We start from the raw sequence: 27,319 nt of genomic DNA, 5'->3' as shown, positions 1-27,319 counted from the left end.
ATAGGAACAGGACCCTAGTGTAAAATAGTGGAGCAAATAGCCCTTATCAGGTAATAAACACATGTGCAGGGGCTATATATAAATGATTTACATATCCAGGGTATAAGCCCCAAGAAGGGAAAGATGATCCTATTATAAGTCCAATACCTATTCGTAAAATTACATAAGTGAAAAGTAAAGGAGATAGGAAAAATAGGATAACATAGTACTATTTAAAGGAATCGTTCATATTTAGCAGTCTTACCCATGACAGCAATGCAAAAAGATCGTTGGTATTTGCTCCTTCACATGAAACCCCAACGCGCGTTTCGCTACGGTTGCTTCCTCAGGGGTCATCATGTTATGGCTCATTGTTGTTCTTCGGTATTTAAATAAGCATAGGGTGGAAAATGGAGATACTTTGTAGATAGTGAGATTCTTTTCTATGCTACATAAATAACACTTGTTTTTTATATGTAGTTTATGTGCTCATTTTACTTCAAAGAAATCTCTATTTATTGACCTAAGGCAAAATGTACAGCTGTCCTGCCAGCTGCTTGTCCTCAATATGAGATTACAACAGCAATAGGCAGTTTTCCTGGTGGAAGTTAGGCATGTGGGAACAAGCTTGAGGTGTAGATAAGATACATCGGTGACCTGTGAAGTAATATCTCATGCTTGCATTGACTAAATGAAATTGGATATATGAACAATGGATATTTCATATTCTGGTAGAATACCTAACTATTAAAGCTACATAAGAAGGATTACTCCAATTATCATGTCAAAAACACTATGACCACACCGATGAAGTCACTACCATAGAACAATAAATAATAGCAACCCCAAATTATTCACAAGTCTATATTGATCCACATAACAATTATCTTAATTATAAAGGCTAAACACAATCCAAAATCATACATAAAAAAGGCCAAAAACAAAAAGGAGACAGCATTCAGATATATACAACAGTATAAACGGATGTGCGTTACATGCAACAAGAAATGACCAAGATATGCAGTTTATCCATCAAAACCCATGTAGAGGAATTAATGTATATATTTGTAATTCAAATAGCTACATGATGACTAAAATATAATCCAACTTGTATAAAATGTACACTGACCTGGCATACACATGTTAGTTGTATGTTGATCTGGTTGTTTACCTCCTCATACTCCAATGTGCGTTTCACTGCGTGCTTCTTCTGGGAGTTGTGATATGAGAATACCTAAATGTGCCCTGGTTTAGGATAAAGGGTGTAACATGATACACCAATATATAAAAATATAAGCAAATCCTCGCTGACGAACACATGAAGCATATAGTGAAACCTGAAGAGAACTCCTAATGGGGAGTAATATGGTAGATAATGTTTTATGCTTCATAGTGAGTTTCTGGGTACTCACAGCCGAGTATGTATGTTTATTACAAAGAGGCGATAATAGCTGATCGCTGCGCCAGCTTCCCTTTAAAAAGCGGTTATCTTCTTGAGACCCCAAATGTACTTCATGATTGTAGCATGCCATCATGACCTAACTATCAGGTAAATTCATATCAATCCACTGAGATATAAGAGTTAATATAGTATTCATTTTGCTTTGGACCCATACATTTAGAAGACACCTTTGTATGCAGTCATTATAGAAAAATATCTTATGCATCATGCACACGATCGTGTGTGCCGATTGGGTCCCGTCAGTGATCCCTGGAAAGATAGATGTCCTATCTTTCCACAGATCGGAAAATCTGGTCCGTTTTCACTGACAAGATTCACCCACTAAAGTCAATGGGTGCGTTAAAACTATCGGGTGCCACTCGGATGCCGTGAAAAATGGCACGAATGGCACTCTGTCGTGTGCAACGGGCACTAATATGTGTGGTCTTTGTTTAAAATAAAGTTAATAAAAAGATAAGAAGGCAGATACTTGTGTAAATTTACTTAGGTAAAGCATCATTGGAAATCTTTTGCATTTATCATGTGCTCAGGGTTGTATCATTGTTGAACATTTGATCCTCACACTAGTCCACACATAATGAAGGGAACGGAAAGTCATTGGTTTGGCATTTCCCTAATATTGCGTTTGTTATGGGAAAGCTTTGAGTTCACTTCCTGCTTTTGTAGAGGGCGAAGAAGAGTGTAAAAGAAATGAGCACAGCTTGTTTCCATGAATCAGCCCGGTTATTTTTATAAAGTGATGACATTGGCAGCAAGGAAAAAGCTAATGTGTATTTGAAATCTAATGTAAGCCACAGAGATGATAATGGTGGCCATTCACAATATGTGCTGGTTTCTCAAATGTATGTACTGTATACAGTGTAACTATATTGGGACTCATTTTGATCCTACCAATTAGCCAGTAACTATTTTATATAGTTTTGATGGTACATATTGTATTTTTATTTGCCATATTGGCGGCATGTTAGCACTATTCCCTACATTTGATTCTAATGGGGTGTAACAATTCTGGTTCTTGGGTCTGGAATCTACTAGGTAATACAGAGCTTGTAGCACTTTAGAAGTTTTACTACAAGGAGTTGTACATCAAGGAGATGTAATGCAGCCAGCTGGAATGAGAAGTAACCATAACTGGGTTGGCAAAGGCTAACTTGAGGTGCGGAGTCAAAGAAATCCCCTGGTCTTCACCCAGAACCCCCGCGAAGGGGATATGGACTTTGCTGAATGGGGATTTCCAGGTCACGGTCCCCAGGATAGACCCCAAAATGATGGCTGGGACAAATCTAGAACAAGCAAGACTCTCTGTAGCAGTGCAGTCAAGGCTGGAGAGGAAGACTGAACAGTCCAGAGTTCAAGTCCATGAAGTTCAGTTCGTGACACTGGGATAACATCTGCATGGTGTTTATATATATGTTTCCTTCTGGCCTCCTTTAAATTTAGCCTAAGACTATGCGTGAGGAAATTTATACTGTGAATTCTTTTGGGGAGAGAAGACATAATTTCTTATCGTTCAATCATTATCTTTGGATACATTTGGGTTGTAAGACTGAGCCACAAGTTAGGCCAGCCAGCTGCTAATTCTACGGGTCGGACTAAATCAACTGAATTATGCTCTTCAAGCCCACTAAGTATTATCTAAAGGGATTATGTAAGGCTTTCAATTTTCTTCATATACAGAATTACTACGATTGTCATTTAAGATGTTGACAGCTACACTATAGAGCTAAAAGTATGTGGAACCTGATCATCACACCTATATGATCTTGTTGGGCATCCCACTCCAAAACCATAAGTGTTAAGGTGGAGTTGGACCCTGTTTTGTGGCTATAACAGCTTTCACTCTTCAGGGAAGACTTTCCACGAATTTTGAGGGTGTATCAGTGGGAATGTGTGCTCATTCAGCCAAAAGAGCATTTAAGACGTCAGGCAATGATGTTGGAAGAGAAGGTCTGGCTCGCAAACGGTGTTCCAATTCATCCCAATGGTGTTCGATTGGGTTGAGATCAGAGCTCTCTGCAGGCCACTCGAGTTCCTCCACACCAAATTCATCACACCAAGTCTTTAGATACAGAGTCATGCTGAAACAGTAAAAGAGCTTCCCCAAAACTGTTGCCACAAAGTTGGAAACATACATTTGTCTAAAATGTCATTATATGCTGTATCGTTAACATTACCCTTTACTGGAAATAAGGGGCCTTGCCCAAACCATGAAACAGCCCAGACCATTATTACTCTTCTACCAAATTTTACAGTAGGCACTATGCATTCTGGTAGGTACCTGGCATCAGCTAAACCCAGGTTTGACCATCTGACTGCCAGACAGTGAAACATGATAAATCACTGCAGAGAACACATTCATTACCATTGCTTCAGAGTCCAGTGGCATTATGCTTTACACCACTAAACTTGGCACTGCACATGTAGATCTTATTCTTGTTGATCTTAGACCAGGGGTCTCAAACTCGGCCGGGTAAGTGGGCGACATATAGAAAAAATGGGAAGTTGACGGGCCGCATTACTTTCAAATTTGATACAATACTAAATTATTGTTAATCAATTAGTTATTTGATCTACTATAACACTATATTACTATAATAATAATAATAATAATAATAATAATAATACATTACTTATAATAATACCGGTAGGTTTAAAATTTGAGATATTTCTCCACGTGCTTGTTTAAACAATCCAGTTTTCCAGTTTAAGTGTCGCTAAATGCAGTCCGGCGGCTCAGTTGGCAGCGTTTGGCAGACACATATGTCAAGATTGGGCAGCCACTTTTTTAGATAGTGCCACAGTGCTCTCGGTGGATGCTGCCGAAGTGCCCTCTGTGGATGCTGCCGCTGTGCCCTCTGTGGATGCTGCCGCAGTGCCCTCTGTTGATGCTGCCGCAGTGCCCTCTGTGGATGCTGCCGCAGTGCCCTCTGTGGATGCTGCCGCAGTGTCCTTTGTAGATGCTGCCGCAGAGTCCTCTGTAGATGCTGCCACACTGCCCTCTGTAGATAATGACACAGTGCCCTCTGTAGATAATGCAACACACCCCTAGATAATGCCACAGTGTCCTCTGTAGATGCTGCCGCAGAGTCCTCTGTAGATGCTGCCACACTGCCCTCTGTAGATAATGACACAGTGCCCTCTGTAGATAATGCAACACACCCCTAGATAATGCCCCAGTGTCCTCTGTACATACTGCCATAGTGCCCTCTGTAGATGCTGCCATAGTGTCCTCTGTAGATGCTGCCACAGTGTCCTCTGTAGATGCTGCCACTGTTCCCTCTGTAGATGCTGCCACAGTGCCCTCAGTAGATGCTGCCACAGTGCCCTCCGTAGATGCTGCCACAGTGCCCTCCGCAGATGCTGCCACAGTGCCCTCCGCAGATGCTGCCACAGTGCCCTCCGCAGATGCTGCCACAGTGCCCTTCGCAGATACTGCCAGTGATGTCTGCCTGGGATTCCAGCTCTGCTCCTGACATCACTGTCCATATATGGACAGAGATGTCAGGGGCAACCCCAGAGCTGGAGTCCCGGGCAGAGCGCTAGTAGGCTCCTCCTGGGACTCCAGCTGTGCTCCTGACATCACTGGGACTCCTGCTCTGGGGAAGTCCCTGAGATCATTGTCGATGTATGGACAGCGATGTGAGAGGCTTCCCCAGAGTCCCAGAGCAGAGCCTACACTAGCGCTCTGCCCAGGACTCCAGCTCTGGGGAAGCCCCAGACATCGTGTGTCCAAACATGGACACCGATGTCAGGGAATTCCACAGAATCCCGGAGCAGAGCCCATACTAGCGCTCTGCACGGGACTCCGGCTCTGGGGAAGCCCCCAGACATCATGTGTCCAAACATGGACACCGATGTCAGGGAATTCCACAGAGTCCCGGAGCAGAGCCAATACTAGCGCTCTGCCTGGGACTCCACTCTGGGGAAGACCCTGACACACTGTCCGTATATAGACAGTGATGTCAGGGAATTCCACAGAATGCCGGACCAGAGCCTATGCTAGCACTCTGCCCGGGACTCCGCTCTGGGGAAGACCCTGACAAAACTGTCCATATATGGACACCGATGTCAGGGAATTCCACAGAGTCCCACAGCAGAGCCTATACTAGCGCTCTGCACGGGACTCCGGCTCTGGGGAAGCCCCAGACATCGCTGTTCATATGTGGACAGCGATGTCAGGGAATTCCAGAGTATCGGAGTAGAGCATGTACTAGCTGCTCTGTGTCCCGCGGGCCGCAGATGACAGCCCCAGGGGCCGCATGCGGCCCGTGGGCCATGTGCTTGAGACCCCTGTCTTAGACCATGGAAACCCATTTCATGAATTTCCAGACGCACAGTTCTTGTGCTGGTGTCACTTTCAGAGGCAGATTGGATCTCTGTAATGAGTGATGCAATAGAGGATAGGCGATTTATACGGCGCAGCTGTCCTTAAATCTTTCACTTCACAATAATAGCCCTAACAGTTGACTGAGGCAGATCAGAAATTTCACAAACTGACTTTTGGAAAAGGTGGCATCCTATGATATTGCTATATTTTAAGTCACTGAGCTCTTCAGTACGACCCCTACCACGTCTATGGAGATTCCATGGCTGTGTTCTTGCTTGTATGCACCTGTTTGCAATGTGTGTGGCTGAAACTCCTGATCTTAATAATTTGGAGGGATGTACACATACTTTTTGCCATATGGTTTAGGAGATATACAAACAAATAGCCCATGTCTTAATAATGCTTACTGGACCTGGTATTCTTGGTTCACCATGCTGAACACCGAATGTATTAACTTACATTTAGTTATATTCTAAAGTCTCTAACTCCCTATTTATGGCGCCATCTTGGGTGAATTACGTAGGCACTGCAAGGAAATTAAACACTTTTTGCCAGGTTCCCCCACAGATTACAGCTGGTTGCTGGAGGTCCTAGAGGTCCTTTACAAACACTTTTGAAGATGTACAATCTTAATGACAAGTCATGATTTTGGCAGGACTAGATGACCATCAAATGTGTATTTGATGTTCGGCCAACTTTCGTTTGGCAGAAGCCAGGGAAAAAAGGATCGGGCATGTTAAATTTCAACATGCCTGATCCTTAGTTCTCAAGGGAGATAATCCGCCATCAGAGGTGTCTGGCAGTGGCTTCTTCCCCTAGTCTCATTGAGAACACATGCACGCTTAGCCGAACCAAGCGTGTATCAAGCGTGTATGTGTATGGGGAGGTCAGTAGGAATAGCTGTCAGTTAAGCGAGCGTTTAACCGACAGCTATTGAAGGTGTATGGCCATCTTAAGGCATTCCTAGGGAATGTCACTTGGGCTAAGGTGTTAGCAGCAGATAAGTTAAAGGTGACAACATATAGTGTGTTTGACCCTCGCAACACACAAATAAATCCTGCTTCTTGCCAGAATTCTGTCATGACGTTAGTCATGCCATGCATCATTACACATCTTTTGTTGATGTAACCTTGTGGAACTCTTTATCTAGTTAAATGCAGTGATCCTTTCCTTTCCTTGTAACTCTAAGGCCGGATTCAGATGACCGTATGAAAACGTCCGTTAAAACATCGGCCGTCACATGGACGCATTTATTTCAATGGGATGGTTCACACGTCCGTTGTTTCAACAGACCGTGTTAAGGGTCCGTTGAAAACTAAAACATGTCCTATTTTCGACCATTTTCACGGATCTCTCGATAGACTCAAGTCTATGGAGATCTATGTGTGTGTGTTTGTGTGTGTGTGTGTGTGTGTGTGTATATATATATATATTTATGTGTGTTTTTGTGTGTGTGTGTGTGTGTGTGTATATATATATATATATATATATATAATACAAAATATTCCTAACATCTTGATTGATTCAGTATCGAGTATGAACGCCACGCACAGAAATACACGCAATTACACGCCCTGGCATGCTATGAATAAGGTTATTAATGGTTTCTGAGGAATGGTATGCCACACAGAATGCACTTGGGCACGTAAAACATCAAGATTAGCTGCTGGCAGCTCTCTTTGCAATTGCCGACCAATAACGTCCCAAATGTGCTCAATGGGAGACAAGTCTGGAGACGCTGTCGGCCATGGTAGCATGTTTAGGCCCCGCAGGTTGCTCACAGTAGCACGAGCAACATGCGTTGTACTGTTGAAAAACGGCTTCTAGGACACTTTGGAGAAATGGCTGTACCACTGGTTCCACAACCAAATCAATGTAACGCCGAGCTGTTAGTGTACCTGGAATGAAGACTTGAGGGATCCGGCTAGTGTACATTATGCCACCACATACCATAATCCCACGAGTAGGACCGGTGTAACGATCCCTTGTGAAGACCTCTTCATGGCGTTGCCCACATGGTCTCCGGACCAATGTCCGGCTATCATTGCATCCGAGACAAAAGCAGGAATCATCACTGAAGAGGATAGACCTTCATTCCAGCCTCCATTTCCGTCTTGCTGTGCACCATGATAGCCTGTGAGAGCGGTGTCGTGTGGTCAATGGAACACTTGTAGCTGGATGTCTGGCTCATAGCCCAATGTCTTGCAAACGCCTTCTGAAGGTATGTGTCGACACTGTTTGCCGCCCTAGGCTTCGGATGTGACATCCAATTTCACTTGCAGTACATAATGGATCACTATGCACCATTCTTCCAATCAGACGATCCATCCGTGCAGAGATTCGCCTCCGCGCACCTCTTAATGTCATTCCCATTCGTTGTTGGGCTTTCAACCTCCAGGACACACAACTTTGAACAGTGCTGACATCTCAGCCTAGGCACGTAGTGATCTGCCGGAGTGATAAACCAAGGTCTCTAAAGGGCCTTTTACACCTGCAGATATTCGGCCTGGTGCAGCGAGCGTCGATCAACAAGACATCATTTATCAGCGATCGTTTGCTCCTGTCATACAGAGCTATGTATGGGTATGAGCGGTCATTACTCCAATCGCTCGTCCCCATACATTATTATCATGTCGGCAGCGCATCTCCCTGTTTACACGGCAGATGTGCTGCCGACAACGATAATATTTTACTTTTTTAAAAAGAAATGATCAGCAGATGCTCGTTCATCTGCTGATCGCTGCCCTATTTACAAGGCAATTATCGGGAACGAACGTTCTATGAACGCTTGTCTGCCCGATAATCACCCAGTCTAAAAGGGCCTTAAGTCTAAGGAATCTGTCCCTCTCAGTTTGTGACAAGTGGCGATAACTGGCACGTCGACAAACAGGAGGCATTGCACAATCTTCCCACACCACATCTGATTTTTGAGGTTTTATGTGGCTAAAAATCTTTTCTTTCAATCTGGCTTTAACGCCTCTTCCACATGCCACAGATTGGAGCTAAGTGCTTGAAAACGTGATCATTTGCTTCTTCCTCGATTTCGCCTAACCTTACAGCTTGCCCTACTTAGTGTTGCAATTTCAAGGCTGAGGAGTGTGTGGATATATACTTAAACACACCACGGGTCGAAAAAGGAGCACTTGCAGCGAATATAGGAAACCAAGAAGAACATTAAGCATGCCACAGTATAACAATAGATTCTTTGAGATGTTCGATTCTGTTAATTTATCATCATTTCCACTGTGTATTTGAAAAGAACATTTCAAGTTTTATTGTTTTGCAGGTCAACCAGGGAGCATCAAAAGCACTTGGATCAGGTCTTGGATATTTGGAACACATTTGTCAACTAATAGAAAAAATAGGACAACTTCAGGAGCATAATCTAAAACTACAAAAGCAAATATTTACGTTACAAAAGGAAGACAGGGTGAAACAAATGAAGGAGGTAAGAAGCTGATGGAAATTGTCACTGTTTCTGTTGTGGTGGGATGAATGGAAGTCAACAGCCATCCACTGAAATACTGCAATACAACATTGCCTTCTTAAAACAGACGTGATTTGTATGCTACCATTCCCATCACAAATCCCAATAAAGTGGTTTATTTCTGATGTTATAGTAGTAGGCTGAGCCACACAAACCTTTTATTTTTTAAACCGTCAGTGTACAACAAACCATCAGTGTACAACAAACTGTCAGTGTACAACAAAGATACAGCCTAAAATTATAGAGCTGATTGCTATCTACTCCATACGACTATGGTTTCCATTTTGTGCACTGATGAGAGCTAACAACCCGGAAATCGCTGTATACAAGTTGGAACACATGGCTCCTTAAAGTGTTCATAATCTGTGCAGCTCTGAATCATCTGGTTTCAAGCTGAAATTAATAAAAAATTATAACACAAGAGGTAAAAGTGCTTGGTTTGTACAATGGTCCAGCCAACTTTGGAGGAAATTGAGGACGACATATAAAGATGCATTGATATTGTTGAATTCCGGGATCCGGTTCTGAGGAATAATAGAAAAGGGGTGTTATAAGAAGTGGGGCAGTAGTAACAAGGAGTTAAATGAAGGCGTTCTATCCTCATGTACCTCTCATGTTACCCAAACATTATGGCTTTATAAAACCACTTATTTGAGGCTTACAAATCTATCAGATGTTGCTCTTACAGCCAATTTATGTTTCCGAACATAAATTTAAACATGACATGTACCTATTGTCAGTGTTAAGAAATATACAGTATATATATATATATATATATATATATATATATAAGTATTTTCCCTATGCAACTTACTAGAAGTAAGAGACAGGTAACGATAAGTACAGAGCCCAGATAACCTTAAATATAAACATACTTCAAGTGGTTCTTGTAAATGTATGTTTAAGTATCCAATTGATCAAATCATCAATCACAGAGTTTGTTTACCTAGAGACCGTATAAAGAAAATGGTAAGTCAAAGATCCAGGAATTCCATTAGAAGGGGCTTAGATTTGGAATGCTAGCAATGTGGGCATATGATATCACTGCACTCACTGGAAGGCTTGAGATGTAACATTTGCATGACTCCTTTCTCCTGGTGGTGTAGGAGTACTTTGGACAGCACTGCTCCTGTGGAGCAGCGAATATTTTCCTCAACCCGTACCAGGAGTCTAAGAAGCATTTTCCTGTAAGGAGGAACCGGCCGCATAGTATGTTTGTACAAAGTGGAAACCAATCTGACCTCTCCATGATCCCAGAAATTGGCATTAACTCTGAAAAGCTTGGCTACAAAGGTTGGTTTCTTATCTCAATGTGTCCGTTTTAACACACCCTGATAAAATTCAAGAGAACAATATCACTAAGGATGAGTTTTATGTATTATTTGGAAACAAAAGTATACATGAAGTACACTGGTACCTAAACAGTAAATCAAAATATTTTGCAGCACACAGTGACATCACATCCTTAATCTTCCATAGGATTTTGAACCTTCCAAACACATTTACCAGTAAATGAATGTGACCTCACATGATAAAAACATCTTTAATCAGGACCCTTTTATGGGATTGCTATGTAAAGATCAGAGTTGTTCTAGGTCCCAATTTTAGAATTCATTCATCAGATTGGCCCTTGTTTAGTAATATTGTGATAGTTATGGAACTCACTGCCCAGGTTACCAATTGAGTAATGACATAGACCCAGTCTGAGTTAGAGCCTGATTCTCCACAGACCCAATTCCCCACAGACCCGATTCTCCACAGACCCGATTCTCCACAGACCCGATTCTCCACAGACCCGATAATAGATACAGAGGCTGCTTCTGTGGTACATACACCCCTGACAATTCAAATTGGTCACATTCTCACTCCAATACATTTATAAATACATTGATAACTGCCTGCATTGAAAAAGTGATGTAGAAGTCAAGATTGTGGGTTAGGTTAAAAAAAATTTCATTGTGGTGCAAAAATCTTATTCGTTCATATCGCCATTATTTCTTGTTTTAGGAAATCTTGCACAGACCGATGGCTGGAGGAGTCCTTCTATACTGGGAGTAAGGAAACCCTTTACTAAATTGAAATGTGATGACAAAGAAAGCAAGCAAATGAGGGACAGGAATTTTAGTGATCCATTTGCCCAATCAGAACAAGAAATGAAAAGGGTATATAGTTATATATATATATATATATATGTTGATCAAATGTTTTAATGCTATAAAAATAAATCTGTGTCAAAATCTATTAAGCTAAGGGCCTAGAGAATGCTTGTTCCTGATCATTGTCCTGTGTAAACAGGGCAACGATCAGCCGATGAACGAGCAAACGCTTGTTCTTCAGCTGATAGTATAGTTTCTGCAGCCTTAAATATTATCGTTATCAGTAGCACATGTCTCTGTGTAAACAGGGAGACGCGCTGCCGTCATGATAGAAATGTATGGGGACGAGCGATCGGAGTAACAAGCGCTCGTCCCCAAACATAGCTCCTTGTGAAAGGAGCAAACGAGCGTTGACCAACGAGCCGTGTAAGAAGACCCTAACTGTTACGTCATGTGTATGATCAGCATGTGATCTCATCTGTATATCTCATCTGTGAGCTATCTCATCTATTTCATTACATGGGTGTTACTAGATTTGCTAAAGGGTAACTAAATGTTCAACAAACTTCTGACATATCAGAAGTTTTGATCAGTGGGGGTCCGAGCACTGAGACCCCGACCAATCGCTAAAACAAAGCGGCATAAGCGCTCGTGTGAGCTCTGAGCTGCTTCGTTTCTGTTTGGCTTTTTCCGGAAATTCATGTAGCAGTGTACGGACTCAATAGAAAGTCTATGAGCCTATACACCGCTACCTACATCTGCTTTCCAGAAAAAGCCGAACAGAAACAAAGCGGCTAAGAGCTCACATGAGCGCTTCTGATGCTTCGTTTTAGCAATTGGTCGGGGTCTCAGTGCTCGGACCCCCACTGATCAAAACTTCTGACATGTCAGAAGTTTGTTGAATATTTAGCTACCCTTTAAGACCATTTTTGTTTAGATCTCACACTAAATAGCAGGAATGGCCGACATTTGGTTAGATTAAGAAGTACGCAGCAATTCCTTTGATTTTCTTTTTTTACAGTACATCTTCCTACCACTCATGAATAAAATCTGTATTTTAGATTTTGGAATACCTTTACATTACTTGGCAGATGATAACAGGGAAGACTATTAAATAACAGTACATAAATAAAATGTCATATGGTGCTTGAACTAAACGTCTACATAAAACAATACGCAGCTGAATAAATAGACTTTGAAGTGACTTTCCCAAATGGTTTTGATTTGTTTCTTGAACCAGGATGCTTTATTATGTTATCTATTAGGAGAGAATTATATTAGGATAGAACCCTTACAACGTCTTCAGAATCCTTAGGTCTTCAGAACAGGCATGTATTTCCTAATATTGGACAACCCTTTACCTGACCATCTGTCCAACAGTGAAATTTAGTATTAGTAATAGTTCTACATTTGGATTGGACACTATAGTTTCATTTAAAGTGATTGTTTACTTTGGGTCAAGTCTCTTTTAAATATCTGAGCATGTCAGGAAAACTCCTGTTATTTGAGTCTAGCTGATGAGTGACTACCAATTCCTAGGTATTTACTGGAGCTGTATCTGGATTTGTGGAAACCTATAGACAATCGACTAATAGTAGGAACTTCAGCATGTATATGGTTGTTATCTTCAGTTAATTGGTGAGAGTCAGAGGACTCTGTATCTATACATATAGCCTAGTATGCTTTAATCTCAATAATAAATAATCAATCTCATTCTTGCCCTAGTTTCATTGACAAGTAGAGGAAGTTGTGATTCTCTATTTAGTAAGAATAATTTGCAGGAATCTGTAAGGCTTTGTTCACATCTGTGTCAATCAATGGTGATGCAAACGGAAACCTATGGTTTCCGTTTGTTTCATTCAGGGTTCCGTTCATGGGTTCCCCTGACGGAAAGCTCAAAAGGAACCCATTAATGGAGCTCTGACGCAGATGTGAATGAAGCCTTACCGGTACAGACTTCTTTAACTTAGATAGATGCACTGTGAACAACAAGCCAGTGGGTACCGTAGCCCATGTGGGCACCAGAAGAAGTGTGCCATTATGCAAATTGAGAGGCCTCTGTGGAACAAATCGCATATATAAGTTGTGCTTTATTGTAACACTCATTGGGTGCCGGAGATACTACTGTGCTTGCTTTTCTTAGCTCATCTGCTAGATGTCTTAAACTAAAGGAAGTCATTACCCGGACAGACACCCTTTAAAGCAGACTGAAAAAAGACTAATGTAGAGTTAATAAAGGGTTCAATGATTATAGTACCAGGTTTGAGTCTGGCTCTTAAGGCAATATAAAGTGTCTGCTTCTCTAATGCATGCTCAAACATTCCTCCAGTATATCTCAACAAGCCTAAACCTGCACTATGTTATTTGCTTTCCTACACTGCATGAGTTCTCCGGCAGGATTGGGTTGTTAGCACAGGATAAGTCCAATAAGCAAATGGAAATAGCTTCCAGCAAGAGCGACATTGCTCCGAAGTGGGAAATATATTATTTTGCACGGGGTAAAATAATTTTTGGATAGAATATGTGAAGCAAACATAACACAGCCTGTTTTAATAACATCTTTATCCATTTAAATGATGAAACTGGACGTAAATCCGTTTCTTATTCTTAGTGTGAGACCTGGTCTCATGTCATTAGATACTGTATAAATATTACACAGCCATTATCTTATTAGTCTTAGAGGGTCATAAGGTAGTGGCCATTGAATAACAGCCTTATATCATTGCCCTATATGAGTTGCATATATAATATTTAGTCATGATTCTTTTTCTGCCATTTAGCTTGATCTCCACCCCTGGGGAAGAGTCAGAGATCTCCTTAAGAAGACAAAAAATAAGAATCAGAAACTGGGATTATCCTCAGCGTCACTAAAGAGATCCTGCCCTCAACTATACCGGTAAACTGGAATCTATGATGTACTCATATTTTTATGTATTTATTTCCCATTGCCTATGTAGCGTTAACATATTCTGCAGAGATTGTCACCATTTCCATCAGTCCCTATCCCCAATGGAGCTCACAATCTAATTTCCCTACCTCAGACACATACAAGGGCCAGATTAATAGGAATACAATTAAATAAGCACTCCACCACCTCCTGTTGGAAAATTAGATAAAGTCCAAGGTAGTCCGGTGTATTAGCTTACCTGCTGCTTTATTTCACGGGTAGACGCAATTTGGTCACTTGATCTTCACTCTGACCACCCTAATTCTACAGCGTCTGCTGTAGGAACTGGAGATCAGACTCTCAATGTAAGTCTATGTGAGACTCTCATCAAACCTGTCATAGACTTGCCCTGAGAGACTGACTTTTGTCCCTATGCTGTAGGATTCAGAGAGTCAGAATGGAGATCACGTGACTTAACGGTGGCCCGGAAAGGAGCTGCTACCCTTGAAATAGTGTATAGAGGAAACCCACACAAACGTGGAGAATCCATACAAACAGCAGATATTGCATTTGGTCACTTTTAAAGCCAGTGCTGCAAGGCACACCCCTACGGCCGGCCTTAACGGTGTGCGATCTGTGCCATTGCACAGGGCATATCACTCCAGCAGGTGGCAGGGGGTGCTGCACTGGCTCCCTTCCCCTGCTTGTTTCAGAAGCTCGGGCCCAGTGACTCAGCAGTCGCCTTTCTGCCTGGGCGCTTCTTCACTCAGTGGCGTCGCTACCACTGTAGCAGCCATATCAGCTGCTAGTGGCGACACCGGGCATGAGGGCGCCCATGCTGGCCCCGCCATAAGTATATCCCTGCTCTGCTATTTACTAGCGCCACTGTAGCTCGCTGAAGGAGCGGAATTCACGCGTGGTTGGCGATTCCGCTACTGGAGCGCTCCGCTTGATGTCTCTGTCCATATATGGACAGTGACATCAGGGGCAACTCCTGAAGTGGAATCCCCGTTCACAGCGTTGCCGACTCTGTGACCGGGGATTCCACTCCAGGAGAAGCCAGTGACGTCACTGTCCATAAATGGACACAGACGACAGGGGCTTCTCCTGGAGTGGAATCCAGGGGGGTGCTATCTACAAGGGGGCTGTGTGGCACTACCTACCAGGGGGCTGTGTTGCACTACCTACCGGGGGGATGCGTGGCACTACCTACCAGGTGGCTTTGTGGCACTACCCACCAGGTTGCTGTGTGGCACTACCTACAGGGTGCTGTGTGGCACTACCTACAGGGGGCTGTGTGGCACTACCTACAGGGGGCTGTGAGGCACTACCTACAGGGGGCTGTGTGGCACTATGTACAAGGGGGCTGTGTGGCACTATGTACAAGGGGGCTGTGTGGCACTATTTACAAGGGGGCTGTGTGGCACTATCTACAAGGGGGCTGTGTGGCACTATCTACAAGGGGGCTGTTTGGCACTATCTACAGGGGGGAATCTGTGAGTGGCAGGCTGATGGTCATTTTACTGTGAGTGGGGGGCTGATGGTCATTTTACTGTGAGTGGCGGGCTGATGGTCATTTTACTGTGAGTGGGGGGCTGATGGTCATTTTACTGTGAGTGGCGGGCTGATGGTCATTTTACTGTGAGTGGGGGGCTGATGATCATTTTACTGTGAGTGGCGGGCTGATGGTCATTTTACTGTGAGTGGCGGGCTGATGGTCATTTTACTGTGAGTGGGGGGCCGATGGTCATTTTACTGTGAGTGGCGGGCTGATGGTCATTTTACTATGAGTGGGGGGCAGATGGTCTTCAAGTGGTTTCCACCTATGACCTCCAATTGAAATTAATAGGAGGCAGAAGATACCTGCTGTGCTCGTTTGGTGTTTTTTTACCTGCGTCTTTTGCATCAGCTTCATCGGCTTAAAAAAAATGCAAAAAAAAATGACAAACTCTGTCAATACAAAATCTGCTTCAGAATTCCTGAAGGAATTTTGAAGCAGATTTTTTTTGCCTTACAAAAAAAGCTGTGTGATCATACCCTACGAGTGTAGTGCTTGTTTTTAGCCATTTTATGTCTTTCTCAAAACAATTTTTGGTAGGGGTGCCCTGAGGAAATTGTATTTTTCCAGTGGTGCCTAGAGTCCGAAAAGGTTGGGAAACTCTGTACTAGGCTACAGGATCACGCCGGCCTACGCAAGGATCCCGTAGTGGAGCAACTCAGCTCGTCGTGGGAAAGGGGCCTAGGTGGGTAAAAAATGTTTTGTTTTGTTTGGGGGCACTGTTTACAAGGGGAGGTGGGGGGGCTGTATGGCACTGTCTACAAGGAGGTGGTGGGGTATCTACAAGGGGGGGTGTGGCAGCCAGGGAAGGGGGGCATTATACTGTGTGGGGGCCACTAAGCGGATATTATACTGTGTAGGGGTACTACAGGGGGCATAATACTGTTGGCACAATTAGAGGACAAAATACTGTGTCTTTGAAGGGGTTGTAATATATTATATTATTAAATATTATTATTATACTGTGTGGGGGCACTATACAGGGCATTATACTGTGGGGGGCATTATACTTTTTTTTATGGGGCATTTTTTTATGATGGTGTGGGGCACCGAAAGATAATTTCGCACGGGGCGCCATCTATCCTAAGGCCGGCCCTGACCGTGCTAACCACTGAGCCATTGTGAGCGATGCACAGCCAATTCCTTATTTAATGCTAGTCTGGATGCCAAATTCAGAATATTTAAGAATAGTAACAATATAGTTCTTTTCTGTCTAAAGTTTTACTTTATGTAAGAACTTAAATTTTGTTTTTTAACTGGGGCCCTGACCAATGTTCCACTGAACAACATCTTACTTGCCTGGGGCCCCTTAGATTTTTGGGGTTCTCTCACTAAGGTAACATTGTCTATTTTCAAATGAAGAGCAGTGTTGCCTGTCAGAAAGTGGTTGCAGCTTTAAGCGATTGGTCATGTAGATCAGCGGTCCCCAACCTTCCTTTAAACAGGGACTAGTTTCATGCAAGACAATTTTTACACAGACCGGTAGGGGGGGGGGCACGGGGTATTCAGGGTTTAGGTTAAATTCACACTTTGCGTAAATACTGCGGATTTTCCGCAACGGAATTCGTCGTAGAAAATCCGCAGCATAATACAGTGGCAGCAAAGTGGCAAATAGCAGTTGTTGCATTTATTGTGGAAAAATCGCAGCGATTCCGCCACAAAAAACGCAACTCCAAAAAAAATTGAAAATGTTATGCTTACTCAGAAGTCTGTTTCTTCCTCTAGGCCGGCATCCTGGGATGACGTCAGAGGGCTGTCCTCCTGGGATGACGCTTTATCCCAGGAGACCGCTGCAGCTTGTGATTGGCCGCAGTGGTTTCCTAGGATAAAATTTCATCCCAGAAGGCCGGCCTGCTAGCTGAATGCTCAGCAGTTTTCAGCAGCGGACATTCCTGGGCGAAAAACTGCACCACAATTTGGTGCGGTTTTTCGTCCGGAATTCCCTGCGGATACCAGATACCGCTGGCCCGGTACCAAATGATCCACGACTCGGTATTGGTCCATTGCCCGATGGTTGGAGATCACTGATGTAGATGATAGGATCTGGTCAAAGTTCCTTCTGGCTGTATCTACATATGAGTTATCTTGCACTAATCTTTCTTAAATGGTGGGAGTTTATGAGAGGAAGAGACAGCAAACCTTATATTATTTTAAGGCCCCATTCTCACGAGCGTAAATCACGTCCGTGTGCTGTGCGTTGAAACAACGCACAGCACACGGACCCATTGTTTTCAATGGGGCCACTCACACATGCGTGATTTTTCACGCAGCGTGAGTGCGTTGAGTGAAACTCACTGCATGTCTTATATTGGTTTATCACGCACCTACGCGCCCATTAAAGTCAATGGGTGCGTGAAAACCACGGACAGAACACAGATGCACATCCGTGTGCGGTGCGTGATTAACGCACCATTTCAATTGAAAATAATAAAAATAAAAAAATGATGTGCTGTGCGAGTGCGTGAATAACGCATGCCACTCGCAAAGCACACTGATGCATAACGCAACACACAGACCAGATTCACGCGCTTTTTTCACGTGGGTGAATCTGATAGGCTCATGTGATCAAGGCTGTCAAAACTGTACAGATAGCTCAGTCAATGATCCCAATAAGGGCATGTTCAGACGTGCCTGAATTCTGCAGACATTGTCCGCATCAATGCCGCACATAATCTGCGTTGCAGATTCCGTTGCGCCTTTGCCTAAAATGTGAAGTAAAATGCTGCGGATTAGTCGTTGCAGATTTAGGTGAAGAGTACATCCTGCTCTCTTTTAAACATTCCATTTCAGTCTGGCTACAGACCTCGAAACACATAGGTCCAGCCAGAATGATGAAATATCCTGTTCGCGAAAGCAATCCGCAACGCAACACACAACATCTACGGATTTCATTGCGGAATTTTGCAACTCCTTTGAAGTCAATGGAGAAATTACGCCACAAGTACGTATCAAGTCCGCAACAGCCAGTGTATGCTGCGGATAGAAAATTCTGCACCGCAGCCTATGGTCCGCAGCGGAGTTGTCCGCAACGTCTGCACAAAGATAACTAAAAATGTAAAGGATCTGCCAGGCACAGCTTCGGGGTTAACGCCCATAGATAATCAGTCTGCACATGCTTCTATGTCTGTGAGACTGACTCCATCTTCCACCACTCAGGGTGGCAGGCTTAGGAGTGGGAGAACCTATCACAGCCTGGCCAGAAGGAGCTAGCTCCCGCCCTCTGTCTATTTATACCTGCCTTTCCTGTTCCTCCCTTGCTTGTGATTCTTCTCGTTTGGTTTCCTGGCCCTGCTGCAGCTTCTTGTACCATTGTCCTTGCTTCATATTGACCCCGTCTTGCTGACTACTCTCCTGCTCTGCGTTTGGTACCTCGTACACTCCTGGTTTGACTCGGCTTGTTCACTACTCTCCTGCTCTGCGTTTGGCACCTCGTACTCTCCTGGTTTGACTCGTCTTGTTCACTTCTCTTGTTGCTCACGGTGTTGCCGTGGGCAACTGCCCCTTTCTCCCCCTAGCTCTGTGTACCCTTGTCTGTTTGTCTGTTGTGCACTTATTGAGCCCAGTTGTACCCCGTCGCCTAGGGTGGGTCGTTGCAAGTAGGCAGGGACTGAGTGGCGGGTAGATTAGGGCTCACCTGTCTGTCTCCCCAGCCCCATCATTACAAAAAAGGTGTGGAAACCAATGGACAGACTGTCTGCTGCGGATTTCCAGTTCGGACTGTCCGAAGTGGAATTCCACAGCAATTCCGCTACGTGTGAACGTACCCTTACAAGAGGTTTATGCAATTCATCCATCCCTCCATGGTATCTATTCTATTGGACATGTTGGAAAAGTTTTCTCTGCAGATGGTAATGTCAAGAATAACATTCTACATAGGAAATGCATGGACGTTCATCATAGTGTCAAAAAATGCATCATTTTACATGATGGCAAAAATGGCACAAATTTCACCAAATATATAAAAATGGCGTGTGGCATGATAAATGACAAGTGACTTGCTAGACACCTAAATATGGCACATGCTGCTTTTTCTTAACACTTTTTAAAACGATCGAAATTGTAAAAAGTGTAGAATATAATAAATTTGGTGCACATTATGTACTCCACTTTTGCTATATTTGCCAGAATTCTGGTGCACTTTGTTTAGTAAATCTCCCTCATGTGTATATTACTAGAATGATCATTCTTAACTATCTGTTAGGCTGGATTCACACATTACGCTTTGATGCAGTTATTTTTGCGCTACAGCCGGGAGTGGATACAATAAGACGAGTCTTTCCTCTATGCTTTTCCTTCCTTTCATATCCACCCCTGTGTTTGACTCCAAAAGCTGCATCAAAAGCTGTCCCAAAATTACATGTGTGAACCCAGCCGAAGGGTTGATTAAATCCCCAGGGACAGGCAATGAGCCTCAAAAACGTGCTGCTCATGTTGATCCTGTGGGAGTCATTTTAATAGATGTCAATAGAAGCAGGTCTTCCTTTCTAGCGGGTCTTACTGGCTCGTAGATTCTTCGGTATCTTCGTTGATTCAGTGCTAAGAACAGGAAAAGTAATTTTTTTACCATTGTCCTTGACTATGGTTTTAGAAATATGGAGCTGCAAGCTCCTAGCAATTCAATGTTTTGTGGGGGTGTGATATCCCCTCGTGATCATAATTCATACAACAGAAATAGTGATGAAAGTATAGGAGACATTTTTGTACATGAGCTAAAAGGAAACAACCTATATATACACAAATTCTTCAAACAAGCACATACTGTCACGTCAACATCTGTAGTCGACCTCTGATTTCCTTCAATTGTTTGAAGATAAAGAAAACCCAGACTGCAGCAGATTCTGTGCATTTCCTTATATTTTTTACATGCTTTTTTATCATTTTAATTGTTTTTTGACCCCGTTTTGTCAAAGAACCGGACAGAGAAAGATTTCTGTGCAGTTCTATCTCTTAATGATTTATTGGTTTACTTATATATCATTTTATTGTTGCTTACATTAACTTATCTGCTTGGAGATTTATCGGAAAATGAATAAATCACTTAAAGGGCTTGTCTAGGCTTCTTACTATTCTTCCTTTCCATGCCCCCCTGTCTGGCCCTGGCCGTGCATCAGCCCATACATTGCCTCCCCCTCCTCCCCTAGTAAATTGTATGGAGCACAGCTTCATCCCTTAGATCTGGTAATATTAGTTCACTGTTAGTGGCCACGTCACAAATTTTGTGGCCACTCTTTGAAGCTCAGCTTCATACAATGAACGAGGAGAGGAAGGGGAGGCAATGTATGGATGAGCCACGGAAGCATTGTTTCCAACCAGTCAGGGAGGAGATAGAAGAAGAAGAATCTATCAAAGTGAATTTATTTATTTTCGAATTCAAAATTTGTATTGGTTTTAATACAAACAATTACAAAAACATTCAGAGAAAATGTGTCCCCATATTAAAGAGAACATGACAAATAGGGCACAGCCCAAAGTGAATTTATTCGTCTTAGTATGGCCACTGATGGCCAATGCTAAAAATAAAAATATATATTATATAGTTTATAAGCCCGGACAACCTGATAATGAATACAATTCAACATATTATAGGGGTTATGTGGGGACTGAAAAGTATTAGCATTGTACTAACTGCAGTATGTGAGTTCACTCGCTAATATATATCCAGGTCCCTCGTCACGCTGATTATGAGATTTTAATAGATTTTTATCGTGTTGGCGCGGGGGCCAGAAGTCTAGTTGCACAGACTTCCTTCATGACGACACAACTCTTCGTCATGTGCCTGGCTCCGCTGTACTCTATGTAATCGCTGTACTACTGCTTGTACATAGAGTACAACGGGAATATATATTAGCGAGTGAACTCACATACTGCAGTGAGTACACTGCTATTACTTTTCGGTCCCTACATAACCCCTTTAATTTACAGGGCTGTTCCAGGAGACCCACATAGATGTCAGATACAAATGCAGCATAAATTACAGATAATAATCACTGCATTTTATCAAAAACAAACTCCATCCACCAAAGCACAAATAAACCCAAGGGCCCCATCATTGTCAGCTGTAGGACACCCCACAATCACATGTTCTCTGGACGACCCCTAGACATTTCTCTATAATAAATTTATATTTTCTACTAACCAAAAACAATGTGTCGTATACGTGTAAAGCGATCGTGATTGTGTTTTTCCACTAAGCATTCGTGTGGCTGAGAATGGAATGTGTATTACATGTGAATCACAAGACATGATGAATGGGTGTCCAGCACCTCCAGATACACTGACACCTCCTGATACACAAGTGGAATAACTTATCATGACTGGAATAACATTATCCATTCACCTGCTGGTTGTACGCTTATAGATACACTCATATGTTGCACTTTTTCCCTCAGGCCTGATATTGTACACAGCGAGATTAAGAGGAGAGACAGAAACTCCATGATTGTTTTTGGACAGAATGTAAACAGAGAAAATGCTTGGTCCAGTCTGTATGTCTTAAACAGGTAAGGTTTTCCGCTCCTCGCTTTTATTGTTTGATGAACTTTCTATACAACTTTCTAATATACTTTGTATTTCAATTCTTCTTTAATTTCAAGATCTCTGTTTCCTGTTAGTGAATGGGAACATTTTTGTTTATACCCAAAGGCCGAAAACCTTAAGGGTATGTTCACACAGCCTATTTTCAGCTGTTTTTCGGGCCGTAAACGGCCAAAAAATCGTAAGCATAACGCCTCCAAACATCTGCCCATTGATTGCAATGGAAAAACAGCGTTCTGTTCCAACGTGCCGTTTTTTTACGCGGCCGATTTTCAAAACGGCTGCGAAAACCAAGTGCAGGTTACTTCTTGGGATGTTTTTGTAGCCGTTTTTCATAGACTCTATTGAAAACAGCTACAAAAACAGCTGTAAAAAAAGCTGCGAAAAATGCGAGTGGCTTAAAAAACGTCTGAAAATCAGGAGCTGTTTTCCCTTGAAAACAGATCCGTGTTTTCAGAAGTTTTTGAGTTTGCGTGTGAACATACCGGAACAGTCCTACTACTGCTCTCACAGCTGAGAGATGGATATAATTGTATCCAGTCTAGGCACTCCTCTGTGAGCTAAGGCTCTGTTCACACCTGCGTCGTAGCATCCATTTAAAACGACACAGTGCCAGATCCGCTGCACGGTGGTCATCAGCTGACCGACCTCCATTGACCTCTAATGTGGGCCTTCAGGTCCCGCTTAGGTATCTGTCATTTTGACAGCAAACATAGGGCTGTATGCAGCTCTATTTTTACCATCCAATTTGATGGAATCTGCGAGTGAGGCTCCGAACATGAACATAGCCCAAACACATCAGCAGCACAAATCTCTCCTCTGCTCTGATCGTTTGATATAATTTATCAGTGCAGGTTAAATGTATCAAAATGGAGTTGAGGCTGCTTACCTCCCAGAGAAGAGACTGAACTAGAATTGTAGCAAACACTGGGGCAAGTATCATTTTTGTACCTATGGATGCAAACAAGTATGTTTCCATTCACTTACAGCAATTAGCGATCTTGAAAATGGTGAGGATTTGTTTTTAATAAGGATGTGTAATGCTTCTTATCACCTGTGTTGGCACTGCACCGAATTTGAACACTTGCTGCCGGGTTCCCCCACAAATTACAACTGATTGTTGGGGTCTCCTCAGGGGGACACTGATCAGCTTACTGTCAGGGGAATCTTCTAATGAAAATGGATTGGCCAAAGTGGACAACCCCATTAACGTCAATGTATGGCACCCTATGTGAACAAACCCAGCAAGTCCAAAACAGCCAATATTATCACAAATGAAATCTATCAATCATATTGGTTCTTGTCAAAAGATGACTGTGCGCAGATGTGGAAAAGATTACACGAATGACTAAATGAAATAATAATCCTGGACTTTTTATTAGGCACAATGGGCAGCCCTGTGGGGTACGGTGCCTGCCGCTCAGGGTCAGGTTAGGGTTGATGTAGTGGGAGCTGTCACTGTAGTCTCCATTCAATACTTATATACATGTGATGTAGCTCTGTTTGCTTTAGATCATTTTTGGTATGAGTTTATTCATTGAAAAGTAAGGGTATGTTCACACGGCGGGGGTCCGTAACGGCTGAAATTACGGGGATGTTTCAGCCTGAAAACATCCCCGTAATTTCAGCCGTACCGGCATGTGCAGGCGCTTGAACGCCGCGTCAATTACGGCCGTAATTAGCGCTGCTATTCATTGGAGTCAATGAATAGCGGCTCCAATTACGGCCAAAGAAGTGACAGGTCACTTCTTTGACGCGGGCGTCTAGTTACGCGCCGTCATTTGACAGCGGCGCGTAAATATACGCCTCGTGTGAACAGACAAACGTCTGCCCATTGCTTTCAATGGGCAGATGTTTGTCAGCGCTATTGAGGCGCTATTTTCAGACGTAATTCGGGGCCAAAACGCCCGAATTACGTCCGTAAATAGGCCGTGTGAACATACCCTACCAGTCATATTCCGTCAATCCATTACTGCCTTCTATTAGCTCAGCAGAGGCCTAATATGAACAATAGAAAACAATGTATTTGCAGTGTATGTATGAAACGTGTTATAATCTGAATGTATCTTGTATATTTGCAGGAAAGATGAAGATATGTGAATACACAGCTTATAAGTGGCCAGGCGGAAGGAAACAGATGTATAGAATGTATCAGCACGTTTCACTGTAACATGTGGGAAATGAGTTCTGAGAATGGATGTTATAAAGTCTAGAAGGATAAATATCCTTTCACATTGATCTATTGGAAGCCTAGTTATCTGTCAATAACACCTACACTGCTATTTATTCTGTATATATTGCATGTGCTCCTATGAAGCTCTCTATTTATTACCTATAACCCTTATTGTAGGAGGACACGTGAAGGCAGATGACATGATTGTATTTTAGCTTCAATTTAGAACATTGTTTTTATTAAATGTGGTGCACAGGAAATATTTCTATATTATCTTATTCTTTCCCTATGAGAGATCTTGAAGATCAAGGATCAACTGACCTAATGAAGCCGACTAAGAAAAATGTTTGTATAAGTTTAAAAAAAAAATAGTCTCGCTTGATTTCTTTTGCATATACATAATATTTCTCTTCGGCATATAATTTTACAGCACAGGATGCACTTTGAGTATAAGAGATCACTGAAGTTGTGATATGGAAAATATCTAGAAAGAAGCCCTGGTATAGCTCCCTAGGAAGTGTACAGTAAGGGTCCTTTTACAAGACCTGATATGGGCCATGAAAACGAGCGCCGATCAACGAGACACTTCGATGATCAGTGCTCATCGGAGCTATGATCGGTAATGTATCAGGACGAACGATCGTTACTACGAACGCTCGTCCCCATATATTTTAATTATGTTGGCAGCACATGTCCGTTTACACAGGGAGATGTGCTGCCGACTAGCGACTATTTTATTGACGCATAAACTAACAGATCAGCAAATGAATGAGTGCTTGCTCGTTCATCGGCTGATCTTTACCTTGTTTACACAGGGCCATGATTGGGAACGAGCGTTCATATGACCGCTCGTATGCCCGATTATTGGTCCGTGTAAAAGGGCCTTAAGGCACCATATTACGGTTCCATACAACATAGAACTTGTTCACTGCCTCATCATTTTTAGATAACTGGATATACTTGTATAGAAATGATGACAGTGGGCTCATATTCTCCTATTAGTTCATTTTTAAATACACCACAGTTTTAATGTTATTGATAATATTTAATGGTGCTCAGTGAATCTTAATGTAAACTGACCCCATAAATATAGGTGAAGCACTTACCAAAAACTTAATATTATTCTCTTGTGACTACTATAGAAACATTTTGTTTGGTCTATAATATCGGCAATCTTTTTATCTTATTAATAGGACCTCCAGGTTGTATTGTGGACCTGTATCAAACATTGAGATTTAGCGTGGATTCACAAGCGGCAGATTTTGTTGCAGAAGTTACCCTTCTGCTAGTCTGCTCTTTTATAGGTTGATTACTGTTCATATTCCAGTAATAGTATTTTAGGGAATTTCTCACCAAATGTAAACGTACACTTTAAACAGCACGTCATTTAGCCCATGAGTTTCACAGTTTGAAACTACTGATTATGTGAGTATAAAATGACAGTATATAGTATATAGTATATATTGAAGTTACTGCACATTGATAAAAGTCAAATGTTATAATGTAAATAGCTACGTGTGAATAGGTGGAAGCGTTCTATGCAGGATGACCCTGATATCATGCTTTATATATAATAATTTACTAAATCTGTACTCCTATCATTAAAATTCCCTGTAAACTAGAATTAAATATATCAAATATATTACATCTCAACTGTTCCCTTTCCACACTAAGCTATAGGGGTCACCAACATGGATGCTGTACCAAGTGTAAGTAAATCCTTGTGACGAGATCGGTTAGGAAGTAGAAAAAAAAACCAGTGAACTTCATAGTTAGGGCTCATTAATATGGCCGTATAATGGTAGTTGCACACGACCGATATGCCACTCGGGCTGTTTTTAACGGCATCCGAGTGGCACCCGATAGCTTTCACGGACCCATTCACTTTAGCGGGTGAATAGTGTTCGTAAAAACTGACCCGATTCTCCGATCCGTGGAAAGAGAAGACATGTCCTCTCTCTCCACGGATCACTGACGGGACCCGGCTGGCGCACACTGTCGTGTGCATGAGGCATTACAGGAGCTATAATATGTACGGAGACATAATATGACTGCCACAGAGGACCTAAAGGCCTCTACTGTACCTCCGTATGCCTCCGATTTTATATGGATCAGACAGAAAAAATGGTAGCCTGCTTGATCGGACTCCTTATGTATGGAGGTATAAAGGGGAGACTATATATGTACATCTGAGATCTGAGACATATAGTCAGTACGCAGCAGAAACGTAACATGGGTTTGGCAGAGCGGCAGAGCTAAAGGAGTTGGAAAGCTACTTTGATATAATGGTGCCGTATGTTTATCTAGAAATCCAGCCTGGAACGCAGATGAAACGGACGCATGTTATGTGAGTGTAATTGTTTGAGTTGTGAAGTGCGTATGATATATTCCTGTTTCTTGCTGCAAATCTTCTTAGCTATTTGTGTGGCTGAAAAGATTGTTTACCCTGATTATTCTGTGAATAGTCTCACTTTGTTGGTTCGTATGTATTTTATATATCATTGTTACATACTCACATTCCATTTCATATAATTTTTATAAAATTAACTCATATTCTTGTTTCTACATTTCTACAAGCATTATACTACAAGCATTTTATATTTATAAATGTATCAACTTATATTTTTACAAATTGTAAAACAATGTAAAATGTTTAATAAATTTCTACATATTAAACCTATATCTGGTGTAGTTGATGGTATTTTATACGGAGCTCCTTGAGGGAAGATATTACCAAATAGTTTGAAGGGTTATGTAAATAAATAACCACTGTATAATAAAGTTCTGCAACTTTCTAATATATTTTGTATTTCAAT

At 42.3% G+C, this 27,319-nt stretch overlaps 1 protein-coding gene across 2 annotated transcripts in view; it reads left to right on the top strand.

The window, feature by feature from the left end:
- Positions 1-27,090, top strand: part of LOC142663135 (uncharacterized) — a 50,489-nt gene extending 23,399 nt beyond the window's left edge. The window contains exons 3-8 of one of the 2 annotated variants that reach the window (XM_075841462.1): positions 9,055-9,216; positions 10,362-10,548; positions 11,263-11,309; positions 14,132-14,247; positions 22,186-22,296; positions 24,412-27,090. In XM_075841462.1, coding sequence (XP_075697577.1) covers positions 9,055-9,216; positions 10,362-10,548; positions 11,263-11,309; positions 14,132-14,247; positions 22,186-22,296; positions 24,412-24,430 — 642 coding nt within the window. In that variant the 3' untranslated portion in view covers positions 24,431-27,090. Of the gene's footprint in view, positions 1-9,054; positions 9,217-10,361; positions 10,549-11,262; positions 11,418-14,131; positions 14,248-22,185; positions 22,297-24,411 lie in introns of both variants that reach the window. The other variant, XM_075841461.1, reaches the window with a different exon arrangement.
- The last annotated feature ends 229 nt before the right edge of the window (positions 27,091-27,319 follow it).

Source organism: Rhinoderma darwinii, chromosome 11, assembly GCF_050947455.1.
Source record: "Rhinoderma darwinii isolate aRhiDar2 chromosome 11, aRhiDar2.hap1, whole genome shotgun sequence".
NCBI classification, from domain to species: Eukaryota; Metazoa; Chordata; class Amphibia; order Anura; family Rhinodermatidae; genus Rhinoderma; species Rhinoderma darwinii.
The sequence above is the reverse complement of the archived record's forward strand: the minus strand, read 5'-3'. Positions and strand labels throughout refer to the sequence as shown.